The 21,947-nt window shown below is 39.3% G+C and overlaps 1 protein-coding gene across 1 annotated transcript in view; it reads left to right on the forward strand.

The window, feature by feature from the left end:
• Nucleotides 1-21,947, forward strand: part of PRUNE2 (prune homolog 2 with BCH domain) — a 205,820-nt gene that overhangs the window by 167,028 nt on the left and 16,845 nt on the right. The window contains exons 11-14 of the mRNA XM_077818026.1: nt 5,666-5,745; nt 6,939-7,139; nt 14,422-14,598; nt 20,873-20,975. Of these exons, the coding sequence (XP_077674152.1) occupies nt 5,666-5,745; nt 6,939-7,139; nt 14,422-14,598; nt 20,873-20,975 (561 nt within the window). The remainder of the gene's footprint in view (nt 1-5,665; nt 5,746-6,938; nt 7,140-14,421; nt 14,599-20,872; nt 20,976-21,947) is intronic.

The raw sequence follows: 21,947 nt of genomic DNA on the forward strand, positions 1-21,947 counted from the left end.
AGCTGCAAGTCAGCTTTTCCCACCCCCATTCGCTCTCAGACAAATCTGATATCTGGCTCTGAACTGCCTTTAAGAAATACACATTTTTGGACTTACTTTTGTGCAAGATTGCAGGCCTTATATATCAAAGCTAATGTCCCGTAACCTGACTCCTAATGCAGCTGATCATTGAATGACTGGTCTGTGTACCACACAAGTCATTTAGGACACAAAGTTTAATTTACTTTGACCTCAGTTTCAAGAGAAAACATCTTTTTATCAATCCACTAAATCGTGTATGACTATAATGGAGCCTCTAATGCAGCTGAGTAGCCTTCAACAAGGAGCATTCACCGGAAAGAAAAAGTGTTCTCTCTATTCCTAACATTGTGGTCAGCATCACCTTGTGTGCCTGGAAATTCTTCAAGCATGGACGTAAGGGGTTTCCGATGTACTAACGCTTCCCTCTGTGGGTGAAGGAGTGGGAAGGGTTTGCCCACTGTAGAATGGAGTTCCTGCATTACCAGAGGATTCTGCTGACATTTGTGGAGGCCCAGTGCCTATAGGTGGGTTCCCAGCCTATGCTCTGCCAAGGATTTGTCTGTTATCTGCTGCCTCCAGAATTCCCTTCAGAGCGTGGAGGAGGAACCCAAGTCAGTTAATGCAAAGAACGTCAGGTTTTTACAAAAATCCTGCCAGATTGGGGGTGATAGTGCTGCAGAAAGTCAACATGTCCCCACCTTGCCCATTTCTGCACTGCTGGGGAGTTTGAGGAAGAAGTGTACAATACAGTAGAAGCAGTACTCCTCCTTTCCATGCCCTTCCCCCAGTCCACCAGGTTTTTACCCATTCTGGCTGTGAAAGGGGAAATGAAAACAATAGTCATCTGAAATAACTAAGGCTAGTTCCCGTCTCTTTTTTTAAATGTCTGCTTTGCATATTAATTTATAAGTAAATAAACATTAATCATGTCTCCATTCTGTAAAAACTTTGTTTTTACTGACGATATTAGAGCTCATGTTTCCAGCGTGACATGCTTATTTGGTCAGTCTAGGGTGCATACAAGGGCTCTAAAAATATCATTCTCAGGACATTTTTCTCAAATGCTGTTCATTGTTTATTTCATAGAAAAGGGACTTGACACTAAAAAAAAAAAAGCATTATCTCAGCAAAAACTGCTTAGCTATTTACATTCAGCTTTGCTGTAAGGCCATAATATATGCCCCTCTTTGATCTGAAATGCAGGAGATTATTTTATGTCAACAAGGCTGTTTATGGTCATGTTTTAAATTATTTTTTATGTACCTACAGTGTCCCAAATCTGTCAAGTCTCCATCTGGAGGAGGGTACCTCTTGCTTCTAGAGCTTGTCACACAACAAATACCCCACATTGAATATTGTATATTAATTACATAAAAATGCTGTTCCATCAAATTGAGCTTAGAGATTCTTGGCCAAATTCTGTTCTCAATTACTTGAATATCACTCCTATTGAAATCAATGGGCTAGTTCAACCTGTGAAGAGAATGTAGTTTAGAGGGGTAGAGATTCAATTCACGCTTGGGGTGTAAAACTTTAACAGCCCATTAATAACAAATTATTAACTCAGTTTAATTCATTTCAGAAAATTGCTCCTTTAGATATTATTTGTATAGCGATAGCACCTAGGAGGCCAATCAAAGACCAGGACCCCATTGTTCTAGGCATGGTACAAACACAGATCAAAAAGATGGTCCATCTCTCAAAGAGCTTACAGTAGTATCCTAGTTTTGTCTTTTGTTTTGCTACAGAACACTTTTAAATAAAATGGACACAATTGGGATAAAACTCATTTTAAATTTATTTTTACACTTGAGATTATGAAACAAAGTATTTTTTAAATTTACCATTCACCATTTATGTTGCCTGTTTTATTTTTGCTTTTCGCCCATTATAAGGAATAAAAATTACCTTGTGACTTTCACTTACAATCACGTTCTGCTTTCAGATACTTATGCAATAGCACAGTGGTTCTCAAACTGGTGTCCCCTTTCACATATTCCAGAGTGGTAGCTTTATTAGTCTGTATCAGCAAAAACGAGGAATCCTTGTGGCACCTTAGAGACTAACAAATTTATTTGGGCATAAGCTTTCGTGGGCTAAAACCCACTTCATCCGATGCATGGAGTGAAAAATACAGTAAGCAGTATATATATATATATGAAAAGATAGGAGTTGCCTTACCAAGTCGGGGGGGAAGGGGGCACTGCTAACGAGGCAAATTCAGTTAACGTGGAAGTGGCCTATTCTCAACAGTTGATTATTTTTGCAGTGCTAACCGGGCCAGTGTAATCTAGGTGGACGTCGCCCACTTCCAACAGTTGACAAGAAGGTGTGAGCATCAGCAGAGGGAAAATTACTTGTTGTAGTGACCCATCCACTCCCAGTCTTTATTCAGGCCTAATTTGATGGTGTCCAGTTTGCAAATTAATTCCAGTTCTGCAGTTTCTCATTGAAGTCTGTTTTTGAATTTTTGTTGAAGAATTGCCACTTTTAAGTCTGTTATTGAGTGTCCAGGGAGATTGGAGTGCTCTCCTACTGGTTTTTGAATGTTACAATTCTTGATGTCAGATTTGTGTCCATTTATTCATTTGTGTAGAGACTGTCCAGTTTGGCCAATGTACATGGCAGAGGGACATTGCTGGCACATGATGGATATATCACATTGGTAGATGTGCAGGTGAACAAGCCTCTGATGATGTGACTCATGTGGTTAGGTCCTATGACGGTGTCCCTTGAATAGATATGCAGACAGAGTTGGCAACAGGGTTTGTTGCAAGGATAGGTTCCTGGGTTAGTGTTTTTGTTGTGTGGTGGTAGTTGCTGGTGAGTATTTGCTTCAGGTTGGGGGGGCTGTCTGTAAGCGAGGACAGCACTACAAAAGTAATCAACTGTTGAGACTAGGCTACTTCCACCTTAATTGAATTGGTCTCGTTAGCACTGACCTCCTTCTTGGTTAGGCAACTCCCATCTTCACATGTATACTCCTTACTGTATTTTCACTCCATGCATCTGATGAAGTGGGTTTTAGCCCACAAAAGTTTATGCCCAAATAAATCCCTTTCACATAGCAAGCCTCTGAGTGTGACCCCCCCTTATAAATTAAAAACACTTTTTTATATTTAACATCAGAAATGCTGGAGGCAAAGTAGGGTTTGGTTGGAAGCTGACAGCTCACGACCCCCCATGTAATAAACTCGCGACCCCAAGTTTGAGAATTCTTGCAATAACAGAATATTTTTCTGTTTCACAGAACAATAAGGGAAATTTAAATTTAAAAACAAACCATATTTTAGCGACATTTTTAAAATATCAAGAAAACATGTCTATTAATATTGGCCAACCTTTTCAAACTTGTGCCTACAGATACCTAAATAAGTGGCCCAATTTTCAGAAGTGCCAAACTCCTGCAGTCTCATGCTTAGATTTAGGCATCTACATTGTAAAATGTTAATAAAACACATTTTAAATAAAACCTGAATGTGGACACTAAAGCAAATATATTCACAAATATATACACTCCTGCTCTGATGTTTGCATACAGTATCTTATTTAGCTTTACTGGGACATCTAAATGTCATTATAAAACTCAGGCTTCATTTCATATTCGTTTAAAAGGATGAATTAATTTTAATAACAGAATTTTACTGTATATTGGTCAAAGCATTTAAATAGTTAATCGTTTATTTACATTTTGTAAGGAAATAAAGCTACAGCTCACTTATGCTCAGATAAATTGGTTAGTCTCTAAGGTGCCACAAGTACTCCTTTTCTTTTTGCGAATACAGACTAACACGGCTGTTACTCTGAATCCTTCATAACAGGTCCTGCATGTGGACAGGACAGGCTATAACATCATTAACAGGCTATAACATCAGTCTCAGCCCAAAAATAAGATCCAGAGTATGATTTTTTGGGGCGGGGGGCGGGGGGGAGAGAAGTCTCATACAAATCCATTTAGCCAAATTTCTGTGATCCAGATGTGAAAACAAAATTATTTTTCTGCTGCTAAAAAAAACAACAAAAAAGCCAGACTATGTTGTAGCTTAAATTGCTACTGTAAAAATATGCCTGAGGCTATACATTTGCATATTCACAATAATGTTTAAAAGTTACCTGAATACTGTGTGTTTTGTGTGTCCTTGCCTTCCATAAGAATGCACATTTCACAATGAAATCAATGACAATTTCTTTGAATGAGCAAGGAAAGCAGGATCAGGTCTGCTGATGGTATTAGAAATTCCCCTGTTACACTAACATCTTTGATCTTATATTTTTTTCAATAATTAATTCGTAATTATTTTCAACATTCCAGTTGGATGTTTATAGAGAGTTGGTTGCCTATTCTCAAAAAGCTATTTAGCCATGGCATTTTGGGCTTTTTTTTTCAGTTCACAAACTATCTGCAAACAAAATTATGTTTTCCACAATTTTTTTTCTTTTTTAAAGTTATTCAACTAAATTTTTATGTGAAGATATTTCACTTTGGATTTCCTATGAAATGTTTCCTGCAAATATTGCTTTGTGTAATCAGTATTCATAATTTAAAATTGAGCTGTTTGGAAAGGACACATAGGTCACACAATATGTTTATTCTGATTGATTTAGTGTAACTTTTCAGAATAAGGCTTATGGTATAAATACTCGCAGTTATGAAACTGAAATTTACTTTAAATTAATATTCTGTCACATTCATTTCAAATTTGCTGTTTCTGTGAACATTCCTACTAGCAAACTTATTTGTAAAAATTTCACAGAAAGTGAATACAAAGGGGGAATGAACACAGCTGAAGTGATTTATTTTAAAAAATTCTAACATTTGCAATTTCCCCCCAGCATTTGCTATACATTATCCCAATTAATAGTCATTTTTAGGTATAATTATTAGGATAGTTCCCTAATATTTTCCTAACTAATATTACTTGATATGAAAGTTAAACATTTGGTAGGAGTTTTTGCAACATAGAAAATCTGTCACAAAATTCCAGGATATTATTTTTGTGCTTCTGAGTTCTTTCAGTCCTATACATGCCTTTCTGAAATTCCATGATAGAATGAGACACTTTAGCTGATTCACATGCAAAATAGCCCTAAAATATGAATAAAATCAAAAAATGTAATATCCTTTTAGTCTTAATGTTGATGTACAGCAAATGTGATTATGGTAATTAGGTTATTATGGAAGTCTTGCTATGATATGTGATTTGCGTGCAGTGGCTCAGGATAGCCACAACTTTCTGGCACCTAGTGCTGCATTAGCAACTTGCGAGAAGCCCAAAAGCTGCACTTAATTTGCATAAAATGGAAACAACTGCAGTCTGCTGAAGTGGGGTTACACAATGCTACGTCCTAATCCAAACTCAAGTGCGTGATTATGTGGTGGGGTTTGCACTCTCCAGGGGCCACATCTCCATATCAACAATAGAGGTAACTAAGAGCTACCTAGACATGTTCCATCAGCCACATTGTGGTCATCACTATATGACTGTAGCCTGTTTGCAAATCAAATATTAAAATTAGACATGTATGAGGAAAGACAGTGTTAGATAAATTAGACAGACAAATTAGATCAAATTGATCTTGGTCATCTTGCATATAAAATACAGTATGTCAATTTAAGGTGTTGCTTTGTTGTTGTTTTTTCCAGATTGGTACCAGAGGATGTGGGAATGGACATCCCCTTTGAGGAGGGTGTACTAAGTCCTGATACTACAGAGATCAGGCCTGGTAAGAGAAACATTTATTCATTCATTCAGTTATGTCTGATTTCCATGACATTTAATTATTCAGTGAGAAGGACATTTCTGTGCTGATAAGGCATCATTTCAGTGTTAGAAAAAAAGTGTTGTTTGCTTTATTTAGTTAATTCTGTACTTCACGTGACAAATGATAATAATTAGCAATGTGCCACATATTTTCCCTTGTGCCCTGGTGTCAGCTGTCTGTTAATTATCACAAGAACTAAATGCATTAAGTACTCTGCCTTAAGTATGCTAAATTGGACTTCAGTCTAAATGGGGTAAGTAAGTTCAGATATTAAAAAGACACTAATCCAAAGAAGAGAGCTTAAAATATTGCATAAAATGCAGTAGCAGGAAAGAAATCATGCCAAACTTGTATTTTAATTAACTGAGAATATCTTTAATTACACCCAACTATGAGGAACAAGGTTATGTTGCATATTTATAACTACTACTGTAGAGAATTTCACATTATATAATCAGACAAAATACAGAGCAGCATATTTGCAAAATACCACCACAAGAATGATACCAAACAAATACTACAATAGATACCTAAAGGTATATTCATTCAAAGGTACCTTGGTTCAACATTGAAATGAACTGTGTGATCCACATATACTGTCAGAAGCACATCTGAACTTTGCTTTTGGCCCATAATTTTGTAATAAAAACAAAATGCACCTGTGTCTAAATATTACAGAAGTTTGGAAAAGGTGGTAACCAGATCTGAACTTTCCCGCTCAGGCATGTCTTCAAAGGAGCTAGATCCCATTTTGAACAATTTAAGAGAAAGTGATTATGATTAATAATGGTGTTACTATCAGAGTTTGGAACATGACAATACAAATCCTTCATCTGTTATTTAAATATAATGATAATTTTAGCTAAATTTATAGGGCCAAATTCTGTCCTGGGATGCTTCCATATGTATCTCACTGAGGTCATCGGGAATTCATGTAATTTAGAGCTTCTAGCTACATTTGACATTTCTGAAGACATAAATCTATTTTTGTTTCTTGTTAACTTTTTTTACAATTGATTTTATATATTATACAATTTTAAATGACAGGTTGATAGAAAATATCATTGTTGAATGTGTTTGATGTTATTCAAAAGCATTCAGTAGAGCAGTTTTATCTAATACAGATACTCTTCTCTTTCTTCATATTTATTTAGAGCCACCTAATTCTCTGGATCTTAATGGCTCCCACCCCAGAAGAATAAAGCTCACTGCTCCAAACATCAACCTTTCTTTGGACCGAAGTGAAGGGTCTGTCCTTTCTGATGATAATCTGGATACGCCAGATGAAATTGACATAAATGTAGATGACCTTGACACTCCTGATGAAGCAGATTCTTTTGAATACACTGGAAATGGTAGGTTTCAGAGTAACAGCCGTGTTAGTCTATTCGCAAAAAGAAAAGGAGTACTTGTGGCACCTTAGAGACTAACCAATTTATTTGAGCATGAGCTTTCGAGAGCTACAGCTCACTTCATCGGATGCATACCGTGGAAACTGCAGCAGACTTTATATACACACAGAGAATATGAAACAATACCTCCTCCCACCCCACTGTCCTGCTGGTAATAGCTTATCTAAAGTGATCATCAAGTTGGGTCATTTCCAGCACAGATCCAGGTTTTCTCACCCTCCACCCCCCCACACAAATTCACTCTCCTGCTGGTGATAGCCCATCCAAAGTGACAACTCTCTACACAATGTGCATGATAATCAAGTTGGGCCATTTCCTGCACAAATCCAGGTTCCCTCACCCCCCCCCAAAAACCACACACACAAACTCACTCTCCTGCTGGTAATAGCTCATCCAAAGTGACCACTCTCCCTACAATGTGCATGATAATCAAGGTGGGCCATTTCCAGCACAAATCCAGGTTTTCTCACCCCCCCACCCCCATACACACACAAACTCACTCTCCTGCTGGTAATAGCTCATCCAAACTGACCACTCTCCCGGATGAGCTATTACCAGCAGGAGAGTGAGTTTGTGTGTGTATGGGGGTGGGGGGTGAGAAAACCTGGATTTGTGCTGGAAATGGCCCACCTTGATTATCATGCACATTGTGTAGAGAGTTGTCTCTTTGCTATCACCAGCAGGAGAGTGAATTTGTGTGGGGGGGTGGAGGGTGAGAAAACCTGGATCTGTGCTGGAAATAGCCCAACTTGATGATCACTTTAGATAAGCTATTACCAGCAGGACAGTGGGGTGGGAGGAGGTATTGTTTCATATTCTCTGTGTGTATATAAAGTCTGCTGCAGTTTCCACGGTATGCATCCGATGAAGTGAGCTGTAGCTCTCGAAAGCTCATGCTCAAATAAATTGGTTAGTCTCTAAGGTGCCACAAGTACTCCTTTTCTTTTTTCTGGAAATGGTAATGAGCTAAACTGGGAAGACATTATGCAGAAATAAAGCAGGCTTTTCCTCATTGTTTTAGATGGGCCTAGGTCTGTCTCTTGTGTGTCAGCCTTTAGGCAGTGTAAGTAAATCTAATACTTCACCCATTTTCCGTTCATAAGGAACATCTGTCTCTTCCGCATGGAAAGTAATCAGTGGTGTCTACTTCTTTAGCGCCACACTGAGAACTAACTTAATTGATTAGCTGGTTATCTCGGAGGTAAGAACAGCTAGTTATAGAAATGCAGAAGTTCAGACTCCTCTCACTCCCCAGCACTACTATGGGACTTGTCCTGAGAAAAATCCCTCTTTGATTAGGAGCATATCTCAGAGTTTACCAGTTCTTTGACAGTCAGTACTGGCTTGGTTACAGTTATAGGTATTACTACTTTGGTTTTCAGTTTGTTTATGTTACATAACTAGGAAGTACATTGGCAGTTTTGAAAATTTGATCCTGTCTCTCTTAACATTATTCATTTCCAGATTTCTCTTTCTCAGTGAATATTTTGGTTTCAGATTATTTTTGCTGATATCATAGCAGATGAATCTTATTTTATTATTTTCTGTCTGTTAGTCTAATCTCCATAGGTTCCTTTGTGTTCTCTTTCTCCTCGTCGGTGTTTGGGATAACACCCATTTATGTGTTTCATAAAAGTTTTCTTTACCTCTTCTTCTAGAATCTAGATCATTAATGAAGATCATTAATCTAGATCATTAAATAAAACTCAATCTAACACACTTCCTGGCAATACCTAGTAGACAATTTACGAAACCAAAAGTTAATGTTTTGTCATAACCCTTTGTGGACCTTCAGCCAGTTTTTATACTTTTCAGAGTAACAGCCGTGTTAGTCTGTATTCGCAAAAAGAAAAGGAGTACTTGTGGCACCTTAGAGACTAACCAATTTATTTGAGCATGAGCTTTCGTGAGCTACAGCTCACTTCATCAGATGTATACATCTGATGAAGTGAGCTGTAGCTCACGAAAGCTCATGCTCAAATAAATTGGTTAGTCTCTAAGGTGCCACAAGTACTCCTTTTCTTTTTATACTTTGGGACTGTTCGCATTCAAGTCAGTTTGAATTAATATTGAGAGAAATTTCATGATATACTGTAGTAAATGCTTTACTAAAATCCCAATTATTCTATCTACTCCTTTTCATTCATTTACTAATTATTAATTTAGTAATTCTCGTTAAAAAAATAAAATATTTGAATTTATCTGGCAAGATCAGTTCTTAATAAACCAGTGCTTCTTATTGCACCTGGTTCCATTATCTTTTACATGTTTAGTGACTTTTTTTCTCTCCATATTTGTTCGTTGTGTTCCTGGAGAGAGAAGTGAGACTTACAAAAGCATAATTGTCAAGATCACTCTTACTTATTTCTTGGGGCAATACTCTCTCTAGATACTTAGTTGGTCCTCATCACTATGTGAGGAGCTGAGATACCAATCATTAATGGATTTTATCCTCTCAATTCCTCTGTGGGTTTGGGATTTATCTCCATTTTACAGAGAAGGAACTGAGGTGGAAGGTAAATGATGAAACTTGCCCAAGGTCACACACGGAGTCTGCAATTGAGCTGGAAATTGAATAAGTCTCCCAAGTCCCCCATACAGTGCCCTTCTAGACTAGACCATCCTTACTACTTTGGTACAAGCCCGCTTTTCCATACCTTTTTAAAAATAAGGGTCATATTGTAAAAAAATATTAAAAGGTCATTGTTCTTAGAGATAAAGGGATAATTTCAGTAAGGGATAATCTGTTATGTGCCAGCAATGAAATGTACAGGACCAGTGCAGTTCCCAAAGAGTGTATCACTGGCAGGGAGGCGCCAGAAGAGAAGGGGAAGTGTTGATTTAGTGCTTGACTAAGCACCTGTGCTGGCAGAGCTCCTGTTGAGCTCCAAGTAGAAATTAAAGCTGTCTTTCCTCTGAGAGATGGTGTCAGTGCAAACACCACCAACCCGCCACTGCAGTTATCCCCATGTGGTGCAGTGGGCCAAATTACTACCCCGTCCTTTACCAGTGGAAATTAATCTGGCCCTAATTATGTTATAAAGTACTGTACATTTTATTAAGATGAAAGTTTATTCAGAATTTAAATTATTGTCAATTAGGCCCTAATCCAACAATGCATTAAGGACCTTGGAGTTAATGGGAGTACTACAAGCTTAAGCACATGCTTATGTGTTTCCTTGACCAAAGCCTTAATTCTGTATATGAAATGCTTCTCCAGCTGGATGTAGTGTCTGCAATAGAATAGAGAGTTCCAGTGAATTCAGCATTCTTCCTTGGTTAAGATAAAGCAAGTTAGATTTTTGTGTTGCTAGCAAACGAACGGACATCATTGTTTGGAGTCAGTATTTGGACTGCAAGTTTTTATAATAAAATATCAGTTAATATTAATCACTCTTCCCAACTTAGAGAAAATGCTGCAAAACAATATGCAGTTAATGAAGCATGTGTACTTGTAATCGCAGTCCTGCAAAGAAAAACATGGTACAATGAAAGTCCTTATGGGACATATTACAGCAGAAAAAAATCTCCCTATTACAAAATTTCTGTGAACACCTGGCCAAATCATGATAGTCATCAGATAAGGAGACACAAGGTTTTTTGTTCTGCTCATATCATTCTAGATAGACATTATATCGGAATAAAAGTCAGTTCGGACTTTGAAATTTACAGAACAAATCTAGTGAGCATGTTGCATGGATCAGCAATATTCTGAAAGTCAGCTGTGAAACTTAACATGTTTCACAACGAATGTATTATTATTTGTGTTACAGTATTGCCTAGAAGCCACAACCACTGAATGCACCCGATGAAGTTAGCTGTAGCTCACGAAAGCTTATGCTCAAATAAATTTGTTAGTCTCTAAGGTGCCACAAGTCCTCCTTTTAACCAATTTTTGTGTTCCAATATGCTAGGCACAGCAGTCCCTGCAATGAAGACTATACAGTCTAAATAGACAAGACAAAGTGTTGAAGAAAGGAAGTAGTATTATCCCTGTTTCATAGATAGGGAGCTAAAGGACTGAGAAATGAAGGGACTTGTCCAAGGTCATATAAGCTTGCATATGGCAGAACCAAGTAACTGAACCATGATCAACTGAATCTAATTCTAGTGCCTTAACCCAGATACCATTCTCTCTCTCATACTACTTATGTAAAACAATTTGTAACATTGCTTAATTCAGCTGTTCTCATGGTGAGAGGGATATGGCTATTGTGCAAATTCTTTTTTGTTACATGATTGGCCTTATATACAATGTGGTTATTTGTGTAGATGAATAATAATTATAATTTTTTTCTATGTGGGGAACCACACATTCACAACCAACAACAGAGGACAACTTTTTAATACATTTAAACTAAATTCTTCCTTGCATATAAATGTTCTATTACTGGAGAGGACATTGTAAATTAAAAGTACTTGGAATGATCATTTAAACATCCAAGGAACAGTAATGCCAGCTTAAGTTGTTATTGCTAAAGAGGATATCACTGTGTATTCAGCCATCCATAAGTATTTCTAATGTCACTTCTGGGTAGAAGACAGAGTTTGTTATGGGCAGATGTGGAGCGTGATGATGAGCTGACTAGATGGTTGAAATGTAAAAAAAAAAAAACCAAATCCACCCTGGTTGCTGCAGAGAGCTTTTCAGAATTTGACTATATTGAATACTGCATGAAAGCAAACTATTTCTGAATGTAAGAAAATGGGGGGGGGGGGAGGGGAAATCAGCTGGATGCCAAATGGATGCAAATACCAATGATTTCAATGGGAATTGTTCTCATTTACTCCAAGCCTGAATTTGGCCCCATGTTTTTATGTCACTTTCTAAATCAGAAAGTTCATCATTTACTCACTAACTATGAGCCATATGCCAAGTACCATTAATTTAAAGAGTTCAAGGTGTCCATTCCTATTATTTCTTATACTTGGAGGGTTATGTCCTGGATTGGACCTGAAATGTCTATGTGAACTGGCAGAACTCTGCTCAGGGAATTTATTCCTTTACTCAGATTAGCAAAAAACAGCCTCAGGTTGATTTAAGTGCTCGATGTACCTCACATGAAAAAAACACCCTTTTAAATCAGAAATCAGACTGGCTGAGTAGGAAGAAAATCTTCCTAGGGGATTTGTGTCTTTACAAAGCTGTGTCTAGTGAGAAAATAGGGTCTGAATCAAATTATTTGATTTACATCTATAGCCAATCACAGTGTCCACAAGTCCTGTCTCAAGTACCCAGTATGAGTTCAGTTGGAGCTGTTTCAGCCTGCATTGGTTTAGAACCAGTACAGAAATCACTAAACAGTTCAGACTTAAGTGTTTCAGATAATGTTCCCCTTACTGCCCCACAGTACACTTGTGGCCTTTCAAACCGCAATGCGCAGAAACTACTGCTCCTGGGAAGTTGTGACAAGAACTGCAGGACAAATACCCAGGAGACCATGCTAGCATGGACACAGGGCAAAACTACAGTGGTTCTGTACATGAATATGCATGGCTAATGTGGACGCTGTTTGCATTAGAATAGTGTGCCTTCATTAGCTCAGTTAGGAATGCTGCATTAAACAGAACAGATATGTCAACATAAACACAAACTATAACTATATTTGGTGATTCAGCCAAACTAATTAGATTCTTGGCTTTTTTTGTTAGGCTTTAAAACCTTGCTTCCATTTCCCCCCAAATCTCCTTGCTAGATATATTTAGTCTTTTCACCTAAGACTGAGCATGCTATTTATGTGTGTCACGCGTTGAAACAAATTCTCTGCTTTTCTGCCATATGTGTCTTCTGGGCTGTTTCCTCTCTTTCTGACCAGGAGATGTTTGCTCAGACTGCCTGCTTATTTGTGGTGTGTGTTCACAAAACTAAAATGCTCCAGGAAGATTAATAAAAAATAGATGGAAAAGAGGAACAGATTCACTCAAAATCCTACGTTGTACTCACTAGCTAGGGAAAGAAATTAAGTAATTCCAACTACAAATGAAGTTAGTACCATATGTTAATTTTTATGTAGCCAGCCACTAAATCTGGCAACCTGAGATACAATTAAACATACATTAGCAGCCATGCTTTTCAATGCAGAATGGATATATATGTTTTGCTAATTACTTGACATACTCGCGGGAGTATCAGAAATCAACTCTGGTCCCTTGCTACTCTGTTAATCTATCTACTCCTGACTTAGAACTAAATTCTGCAGCATCTTTTGACACTATGCAACTCCCAAAATGTAGTAGAAATACAGTGACACCCTGCATGGGCTGGGGGGACAAGGAAACAGAGGGGCTGTGCTGAGGGACTCCATAGTCCTCTGTGGACTTTGTATCTGAGTGTGGCTGCTGCGCTCTGAATTTTATGGACCAGTGCATCACAACCCTGTGAGGTATGCCCATAGTGGTGGTCAGGCTGCATTGCTGCTCCCTTCCTGGATGCAAAGTATGAAGGAAGGGAGTTTGTAGTTCCTCCATCCGTGCTTCTATTTGATCCTTTTAGCAGGGGACAAAGACTTCATCCTTAGATGAAAGGGATTACAGAGAATAAAATCCACACCCTGAAAATTTTGTTTAATATATTCAAGCAGACAGCCATGTGGAGTAGTGGCAGTGCAATGCACTATCATCGTCATCTGAGTCTGATGGTTTTGGATGTGGAGTAGTACTCAGAATGTTGTTTGGTTTAATCGGGTATTTCTCCATTTCAGACCTCTTTGACGTCCACCAAAAAATAGGAGGAACACTTGATAAAAGGGAAAGAAAGTTGAGAACAATGCAGCCCTATTGTTAATTACTTCCTCTCTCCTCCTCCCCCCTTCCCCCCCAACCCTGGCAAGCACTGGTATGACCAAGGGATTAATTTTTCCATTTTAACTTTGTACTTTACTTTTTGGTACAATTATCACACCAGCAGCCCATATATCATTGAAGAGCAGCAGTTCAATAGGCACTGCAAGTTGCTAATCAGAGTGTTACATTGCATTTTGTTACCTGAAAAATGTAAAGGCAGTTCTGCACTGTGATTGTTTATTATCATGTTCAAAATGGCGAAAAGGGAGGCAGATCTGACCAAGTGGCTGGTGCAGGGTCAAATTCTGTTCTCATTTATAGCACTGTAAATCCAGACTAACTAATGGCTTTAAAGGGAAAGTTGAGTTCATTGAATTACTACAAATTTGGACCACTAATTATGAAGATGCTATAGTAATATGTGCTGTTTTATTGTTTTCAGAAGACCAAGCAGCTGTTAGGGATGTTTTCCAAGAAAAGTCTGAATCCATTCCGGAGTATACCGCTGAGGAAGAGCGACAAGACAACAGGTTATGGAGAACGGTAGTGATTGGAGAACAGGAGCAGAGGATTGATATGAAAGTCATTGAGCCTTACAAAAAAGTTATTTCCCATGGAGGTAGGGAACTCCTAAAAGCATTTTTAGAGTGGTGTGAAAAATCATGCTTCGTCAGCCAGTGGGAAAACTGAGTTCATTCTTCAGCCACCCGTATAAACAACATGTTGGCTCAGACCCTCACATTACAGTAAATACTAGGGGGCCAGATTCATGCCTGGGTTGCTGTTGCTGAAGACCCAGGTGCAGAGCCGAAAGTCCACTGAGAAGGAGACTGTGATGGCAAAAAAGCAGCTGCAAACTCCTGTCCATCAAAGGGCCAGCGGGCCACGAGCATAGACCTAAATATTAGTGGTATTGTCAGAAAAGGGACATGGTCAATTTAACCATAGGATGCCCTGACTCAGCACATCTCCTGAGCAGTCTTTGCCAGCTGGGATCATATAGAGCCCCCAGTGGAACTTAAAGCCTCATCTGTGGCAGAAACCCCATAGGAGAATAATTGTATAGAAATACCACCTACCCTCCCTGCAGGGTGAATCTTTCTGGAGATATAGGGAGGTCAACTGGTTCAAGGCGGTATCATTTTCATATTTCTGTTCCATGGGTGAATTTGGGGTGAATTTAACCCTCAGAGTTTGGAAGTTCACTTGGAAAGACTGGATATGGGGTTTGGGTATATCGCTCAGCAGTATTCCTTGTTGTGCTGAATTATTTCTGGGAGAGGCAATGGGCCTGATTCTGTTCTAACTTACACTGGGGAAAATCAGAAGTAACGCCAATGAAGTAAATTGACTTCAGCCAGTGTAAAACTGGTGTAAAGGGAGATCTACCTGAGTCAGACCTAATGTTTGATTCAACCTGGGAAAGGTAGAAGTGAGACGATCATAGACTCATAAGACTGGAAGGGACCTCAAGAGGTCATCTAGTCCAGTCCCCTGCACTCATGGCAGGACTAAGTATTATCTAGACCATTCCTGACAGGTGTTTGTCCAACTGCGCTTAAAAATCTCCAGTGACAGGTACTTTAAACACCTAAGCATCTCAAACAGTAAACAAACGAATATAAATGCCTTATTAGCAGCATGATATTCATAGCATAAAATTCCCTCTCAGTAAAGAGTGAATGCTTTGGTTTTTGTATAGCCAGCTGTACTGAAAAATCTACTCTGTAGGCTATAGCTGTAATCATTTTTGCCTCATGAAGTATGCTCTTCCATGAGTCATTAAACTACTTTTATTCTGTGCATGACTGCAACTATTTTCCAGAGCAAGGTGTACAGTTCCAAATAGGAGGTGCGGTTAAAGGAAAAACTGCCTGTAATATATGCAGTGCTTCCCTGTGGCTTCAGCATATGTGCCATTGATTAACCGGGAACATTGCTAAAGTTATTTTCTGCCATTCATGAGCATCAGCCGTCAGCCTTTCACCAGCAATCCCAGCAAATATTTTATTTTGTGTTCCTTGCATACTTGGTAATTGTTAGACAAATCCATCAAATATAACTAGGAAAGTGACCTAATTTAAGCTGTGTACTTGTAGTATTGGAGAGGCAAAGTGGGTGAGGTAACATCTTTTATTGGATCAGCTTCTTCTGGTGAGAGAGACAAGTTATCAAGCCACACAGACTCTGCTTGAGGTCTGGTCAGGTCTTCCTCAATCCTTCTGGTCACTAACAACCTAAAAGCACCGCCAGTGTTGATACAGTAACTAAGCCAGCCCAAGTTATTTACCCCATTGGACTTGTTACCATAGATACTTAAAATAAGAACATTAAAAATAAATAAAAATGTCTTTCCATTGACATATCAGGTTCATGATCCCTTTGGATACACTATGCATATGAGAAGATTAATGGGAGTGCTGTTTATTAACTTTGAATGGTTGTTAACACAGTATAACCACTGAGGTCTTACGAGTTTTTCCACTGTTGTCGTGTTGCTCACTAGCAGTGTTACTGAAATTTAAGCTATCATTTCTACTACAATTTCAGGGTCAGATCCTTAGCTAGTATAAACCAGTATAGTTCCCTTGAAGTTAATAGAATTACAATTACATCAATCACTCATAGACTTGAAGGCCAGAAGGCACCATCATGATCATCTAGTGTGACCTATATTAAAGCCTGCAGAGACTCACATCACTCAGCGTACAAAAGGATTAATCATAAGTTAGAAAAGTCATTTTAACATCCAGAAAAACCAGTTTTCAACCATAACACCACTATTAAAGACCGTGAAGGTATTTCATAAATGGATGGTATAATTAAGGAAGAAAAACAGAAAGAATTGCAACATTGCTAGTGGTATTTATTTACATTTTAAATGTGTGTGCCGAATAAACACTCTAGATGCATATACTATGAAAACATTTACAAACTTTCCAGATTAGTGCCCTTACATATGCATTTACAGTAGTTTCTATTAAAATGAAAATGAGTCAATGATATGACTGTCATGTGATTTCAGTGGGAGCAGGAACAGGCTCTTTGTCACACAATCCTACTGTTAAAATTACTGCTAACTTAGCTTTTGAGCAGGAACTGCCTTCTGTGCGGAATTCCGCCTTATCCTGTGACGGCTTTGTAATCATGGACAGTTTTCCACTGGGGACCAGACCACTCAATTCAGTTTTATGTATGAACTAATTAGGATTTAAATTCAGTTCTCCAGGAGTGAAAGCCAAGTGGTCCAACCCATTCCCCGCCATTTAGGTGCTCTGGGTCTGATTCTTCATGGCATTATACCAGGTTTACATCAATGCAACTCTGCTGAGCAAATGTAACAGAAATGATGACTTAACCTTAATGAAAAAAAGGTGAGTAGTGTGCAGCTCTATAACAAGTGTGCATTGCCTCAGACCTGTTTGACACATGCTTTCAACTTTCTCGTCCATCCTATTCTTGCCTGAAAGATCCAGTTAAATTAGGTGACACTAACTGAATCTGGCAAGCTGCCAAAAGTAGAAATGAAGCTGTCTGTTGTGACAGTAGTTTATGGTAATACTGTTTCCAAGAGAAGTGGCCCTGCCTTGCCTTTAGCACTCATTTTGGAAGTGGTGACCATTTTCTTCAGCGTAATAACCTGTTAAACTGACCCCTTATTTTGCTTCTGCCATCTTCCTTCTCTCCGGGCTGTTGTGTACTAAGAGATAGTGAGCACCTTGTCTTTGACATGGCTGATGGTTTTATCAGCAATATGTGCGTGACATGTTCACCCACAACAGCAAGCTGCATGCTATTTGGTGAATTTTTGTCTGGCATCTTCTTATTCTTCAGACAGGAAAGTGTGACAAATGTTCTCATTCCAATGCAAAGTTTTGTAAAGAACCACACAAATCTGAGCTGGAAACCTCTACTAAGTCTTCTAGCCCGTCATCTTGAAACTGCATGATTTGCTTTCAAAATGATTGCAGCTAGAATTTAACAGTTTAATCCTTGTAAAGGAAACATAAGAATCAGCAATCCACACCAACACTACATTGACCAATTTAGAAACATTGGGTGAAATCCTGACCCCCCTGAAGTTAATGGGATTACAACCTTTATTTATCAAGACTCAGATCCTTCCCTCCAGCTGCAGATGTGGAAATGATGCAGTTTCATTGCATATGTATGAGGCAGGATTTGGAGAGCCTGAGCAATTGGTATGGCATTACTACAAAGTCCACCTCCATCAGAGTCCTTTGCATAGATATTCAGGAGCAGGAGTAGGGCTGGTGGAGCCTGTCTGCTTAGATAGCAAAGAAAGGTGCTTGAGAAATAAATTAACTAGAGTTTAGATAGATCCACCACTACATGGATTCACTGGCCATATTCCTGAGAGGGATGGTGGTGTTCAGAATCTGAGCGGTGACCAGAGTGTGAGTGAAGAGGAATGGATAGTAGATACAGCTCTTCAGCCAAGGGCAGAGGTTTCCTTCCACACCAGCCCCTGGGGAAATTCCTCAATGATCTGTCTGGCTGCTTCCACTGAACAATGGGCAAGGAATTTGTGCCAACTCTTGTTAGTGTCTTCTGATGAAGGATTAAAAAGCACCACTGTCTCGCATGAACATTGCTTGTCCATAAGACAGCATAAAAAGAATATGTGATAGAAAAAAAAGATTCCACAGATCAAACTATGTGGTTAGGTGCACGTTATCTTTTTGGGTTTATGTGGAACTGCAAGATAATGCCCTTAGCAGAGCTGTATAAAATACTGGACACATCTGTCACTGTGACCTGGTAATGCCAAGCTCCTGGGCAGGTTGAAAGGATTGGCTCTTGATTTCATTATGTTAGTTGTATAGGGAATCCCTAGACATTTCCTAATTTATGTAAGCAAGTAAATCCCATTCCAACTTTCAAAGAAGAGGAGAAAAATACTGCCTTGTTCTTGAATGTATGGACTTAATATAGCCCATTATTTAATACAGCTAATCTGATTTAATACAGCTCATGTTATTGGTTAGCTGAAGGCTATGTTGTCTCTTTCACCAACAGAAACTGGTCCAAGATAAGATATTATCTCACCCACCTTGTCTCAGTTGAAGACTGTATCAGTTGCTGCTCTCCCTTTTGAGATTGGTACTTAAGTCTGAAAAAAAGGAAGAATAAAACAGGGGGGTTCAATGTTCTCCTCTAATTCCTGTTTAGAAGACTGGGTTATTCCTTTATTTGAAGGCCTCTGAATATGAAGATCTTACAAACATGAGAGTTGGCTGTCCTTTTTTCTCCTGCTTACTCCAAGTTCAGGAAAAAGCACATTTAATTGTTGGTTTGAAATAATGCAAGCTGCTGTGTGACTTTGAAAACTTCTGTGATTAGCATTGTTAATTGGATAATTGCAAATGTAAATATATGCTAATTCTGCCAATCGTCTTATTCAGATAAATTATATTTTATCAAATATGACATGTTTCAATTGTAAAAATTCAGGAGAACAAAACTGAAATCCTTCTGCAGACTACTTTCCAAAGTGAGGATTTGAAGCAATATGGTTCAATGGATAAACCGTGGCACTAAGAGACAGGAGACTGATCCAGGTCATAGGCTTGATGTGAACCTTTTTCTTCTCAAAAAGAAAAGGAGGACTTGTGGCACCTTAGAGACTAACAAATTTATTTGAGCATAAGCTTTCGTGAGCTACAGTTCACATGCATCCGATGAAGTGAGCTGTAGCTCACGAAAGCTTATGCTCAAATAAATTTGTTCGTCTCTAAGGTGCCACAAGTCCTCCTTTTCTTTTTGCAGATACAGACTAACACGGCTGCTACTCTGAAACCTGTCATTTTTCTTCTCAGTCACTGATCCTCTCTCTGTATCAGTGTGCCCATTTGTAACGTGAGGATAATTATATTTTCTGTCCTTTATAAAACATTTGAGATCCTTGAATGAGAGATGGTGTATGCATGTGTGACCAGCCCCACCACCACCTCAGTTGGTCAGCACTTGGGCAAACTCCTTGCTGGGAGAGGACACCTTTGCCCATGCCCTTTTGACTGAGACTGGGTGGGAATTAATCTCCAGAAATCCTTTTGCCTTCTGTTCCTTAGATGCTGAAAACTTTGCTCCCTTGAGGAGCGGTCTACTTGAAATACCCACCCAGCAGCAGATTTCCTTAAAACAAGATTGAAAACAGAGAGAAAAGGGAATTAACACATAAGGACCAGTTTGCCTAATACAGCTCTCTCTCACTTACCTTCTTATTAGCTAAATTATGAAAGACATTTTCATCTTAGTTCTAGAGACAAAAGAATGCTCTTACTCTTACATGTCTAAAAAGCTAGTCCTCTCTGATCTTCCTTGATAAGCCGCTGCACAGAGAGAATTCCTCTTTTGCGCCTACATCTAACCTGTTTATCCAGGCGTTCATTACTAAATTCAAAAAACCACCTCTGCATTTCTGTAGGAATGTTTTTGCATGACTCCTGTCCAGGGAAAAGTTCAGTCAGGGTTGCCCTTACCAGGATCGTCTTCTAACCACCTCTACCCCACAACTAAATTTCTCCCAGCCGTCTCGTCACCAAACTGATATGTCAAAAGCTCTGGTGATTTTCATTTCTTTAGATTAACTACAGCAATCAGTGTTTGTCCTGAGCTATTGTTCCTTTCTATGGGAGCCAACTCATGCCCCCCTTGTGACTATACCAAGTCTCCATCTCTGCTGGCGGCAGAGGTAGCTGGGATTTTAAATACTGGGCTTAAACAAAAGGATTTACTTGATCTCCATTAGGCTTAAAAAATTAGATTAAAAAGATCACTATATTCCAGGCCTCCCATAATTATTTTCTTTTTAAGATGATCTTGTTAAGAGCCTTTACTGAGAGACAAATGCCTTTTTGTTTGTTCCACAGGATACTATGGTGATGGTCTAAATGCCATCATTGTGTTTGCTGCATGTTTCCTGCCAGACAGCAGTCGAGCTGATTACAACTATGTCATGGAAAATCTTTTCCTGTGAGTGATATGTGTGAACAATGTGACAGTCTTTTGCGTTAATACGTATAATTACGTACTGATAGATAAGCTGTGTTTAATTAAGAGATCATTTAGAATATTAAAGGGGGTGACTTGAATGCTATGGGGAAAAACTGCCTTAGGTAGAATGCTCAGTGAAGCACTCCTTGGCTCTAAAATCATTAAATCACTTCACCAGTGAGTGCCAGTCCTACTTGTAGGGGAGAGCAGCCTTTCCTGCCTTTAACCCTCAGTTCATTTTTCAAATATTATTATTTGTATTGCGTAGCACCTAGGAGTCCCAGTCTTGGACCAGGGCCCCATTGTCCTAGTCTTGGATCAGGGCCCCATTGTCCTAGGTGCTGCATAGACACAGAACAAAAAGACTGTCACACAGGGGCACCATTTCAGATTCTGTGGGGGGGAAGGGACAACTTTAATCATGATTCCAAGGGTTACTTAGAAACCTGGAAACTCTAGGTTTTTTGCAGATAAAAGGAGGGACACAACCAAAAATTATAACTCAAGGGGGCGGGGGGGTGCCTCAGCACAAAAAGTTTGAAAACCACTCAGGGTGCAGGCAGGTGATATCTAGGGGCTGTGTACAGGAGGGGTATAGCTCAGGGTGCAGGGAGACAGGTAGCTAGGGGCTGTGTGCAGGCAGGGATGTAGCTCAGGGGATAGCTAGGGGCTGTGTACCGGGAGGGGTGTAGCTCAGGTTGCAGGGAGACAGGTAGCTAGGGGCTGTGTGCAGGCAGGGATGTAGCTCAGGGGATAGCTAGGGGCTGTGTACCGGGAGGGGTGTAGCTCAGGGTGCAGGGAGGGGCTGTATCCAAAGGGGTGCTGCTGCTATTGCTGGGCCGGCCATGTGCTCAGTCTCTAGTTGGCACAGTGGGGGCAGATCCGTGGGGCAGGAGCTGGGGCGAGGGGCGCGCTCTGCCCACCTGAGTACACGATGGGCAGGAGGAAGGG

Source organism: Eretmochelys imbricata, chromosome 5, assembly GCF_965152235.1.
Source record: "Eretmochelys imbricata isolate rEreImb1 chromosome 5, rEreImb1.hap1, whole genome shotgun sequence".
NCBI lineage: Eukaryota > Metazoa > Chordata > Testudines > Cheloniidae > Eretmochelys > Eretmochelys imbricata.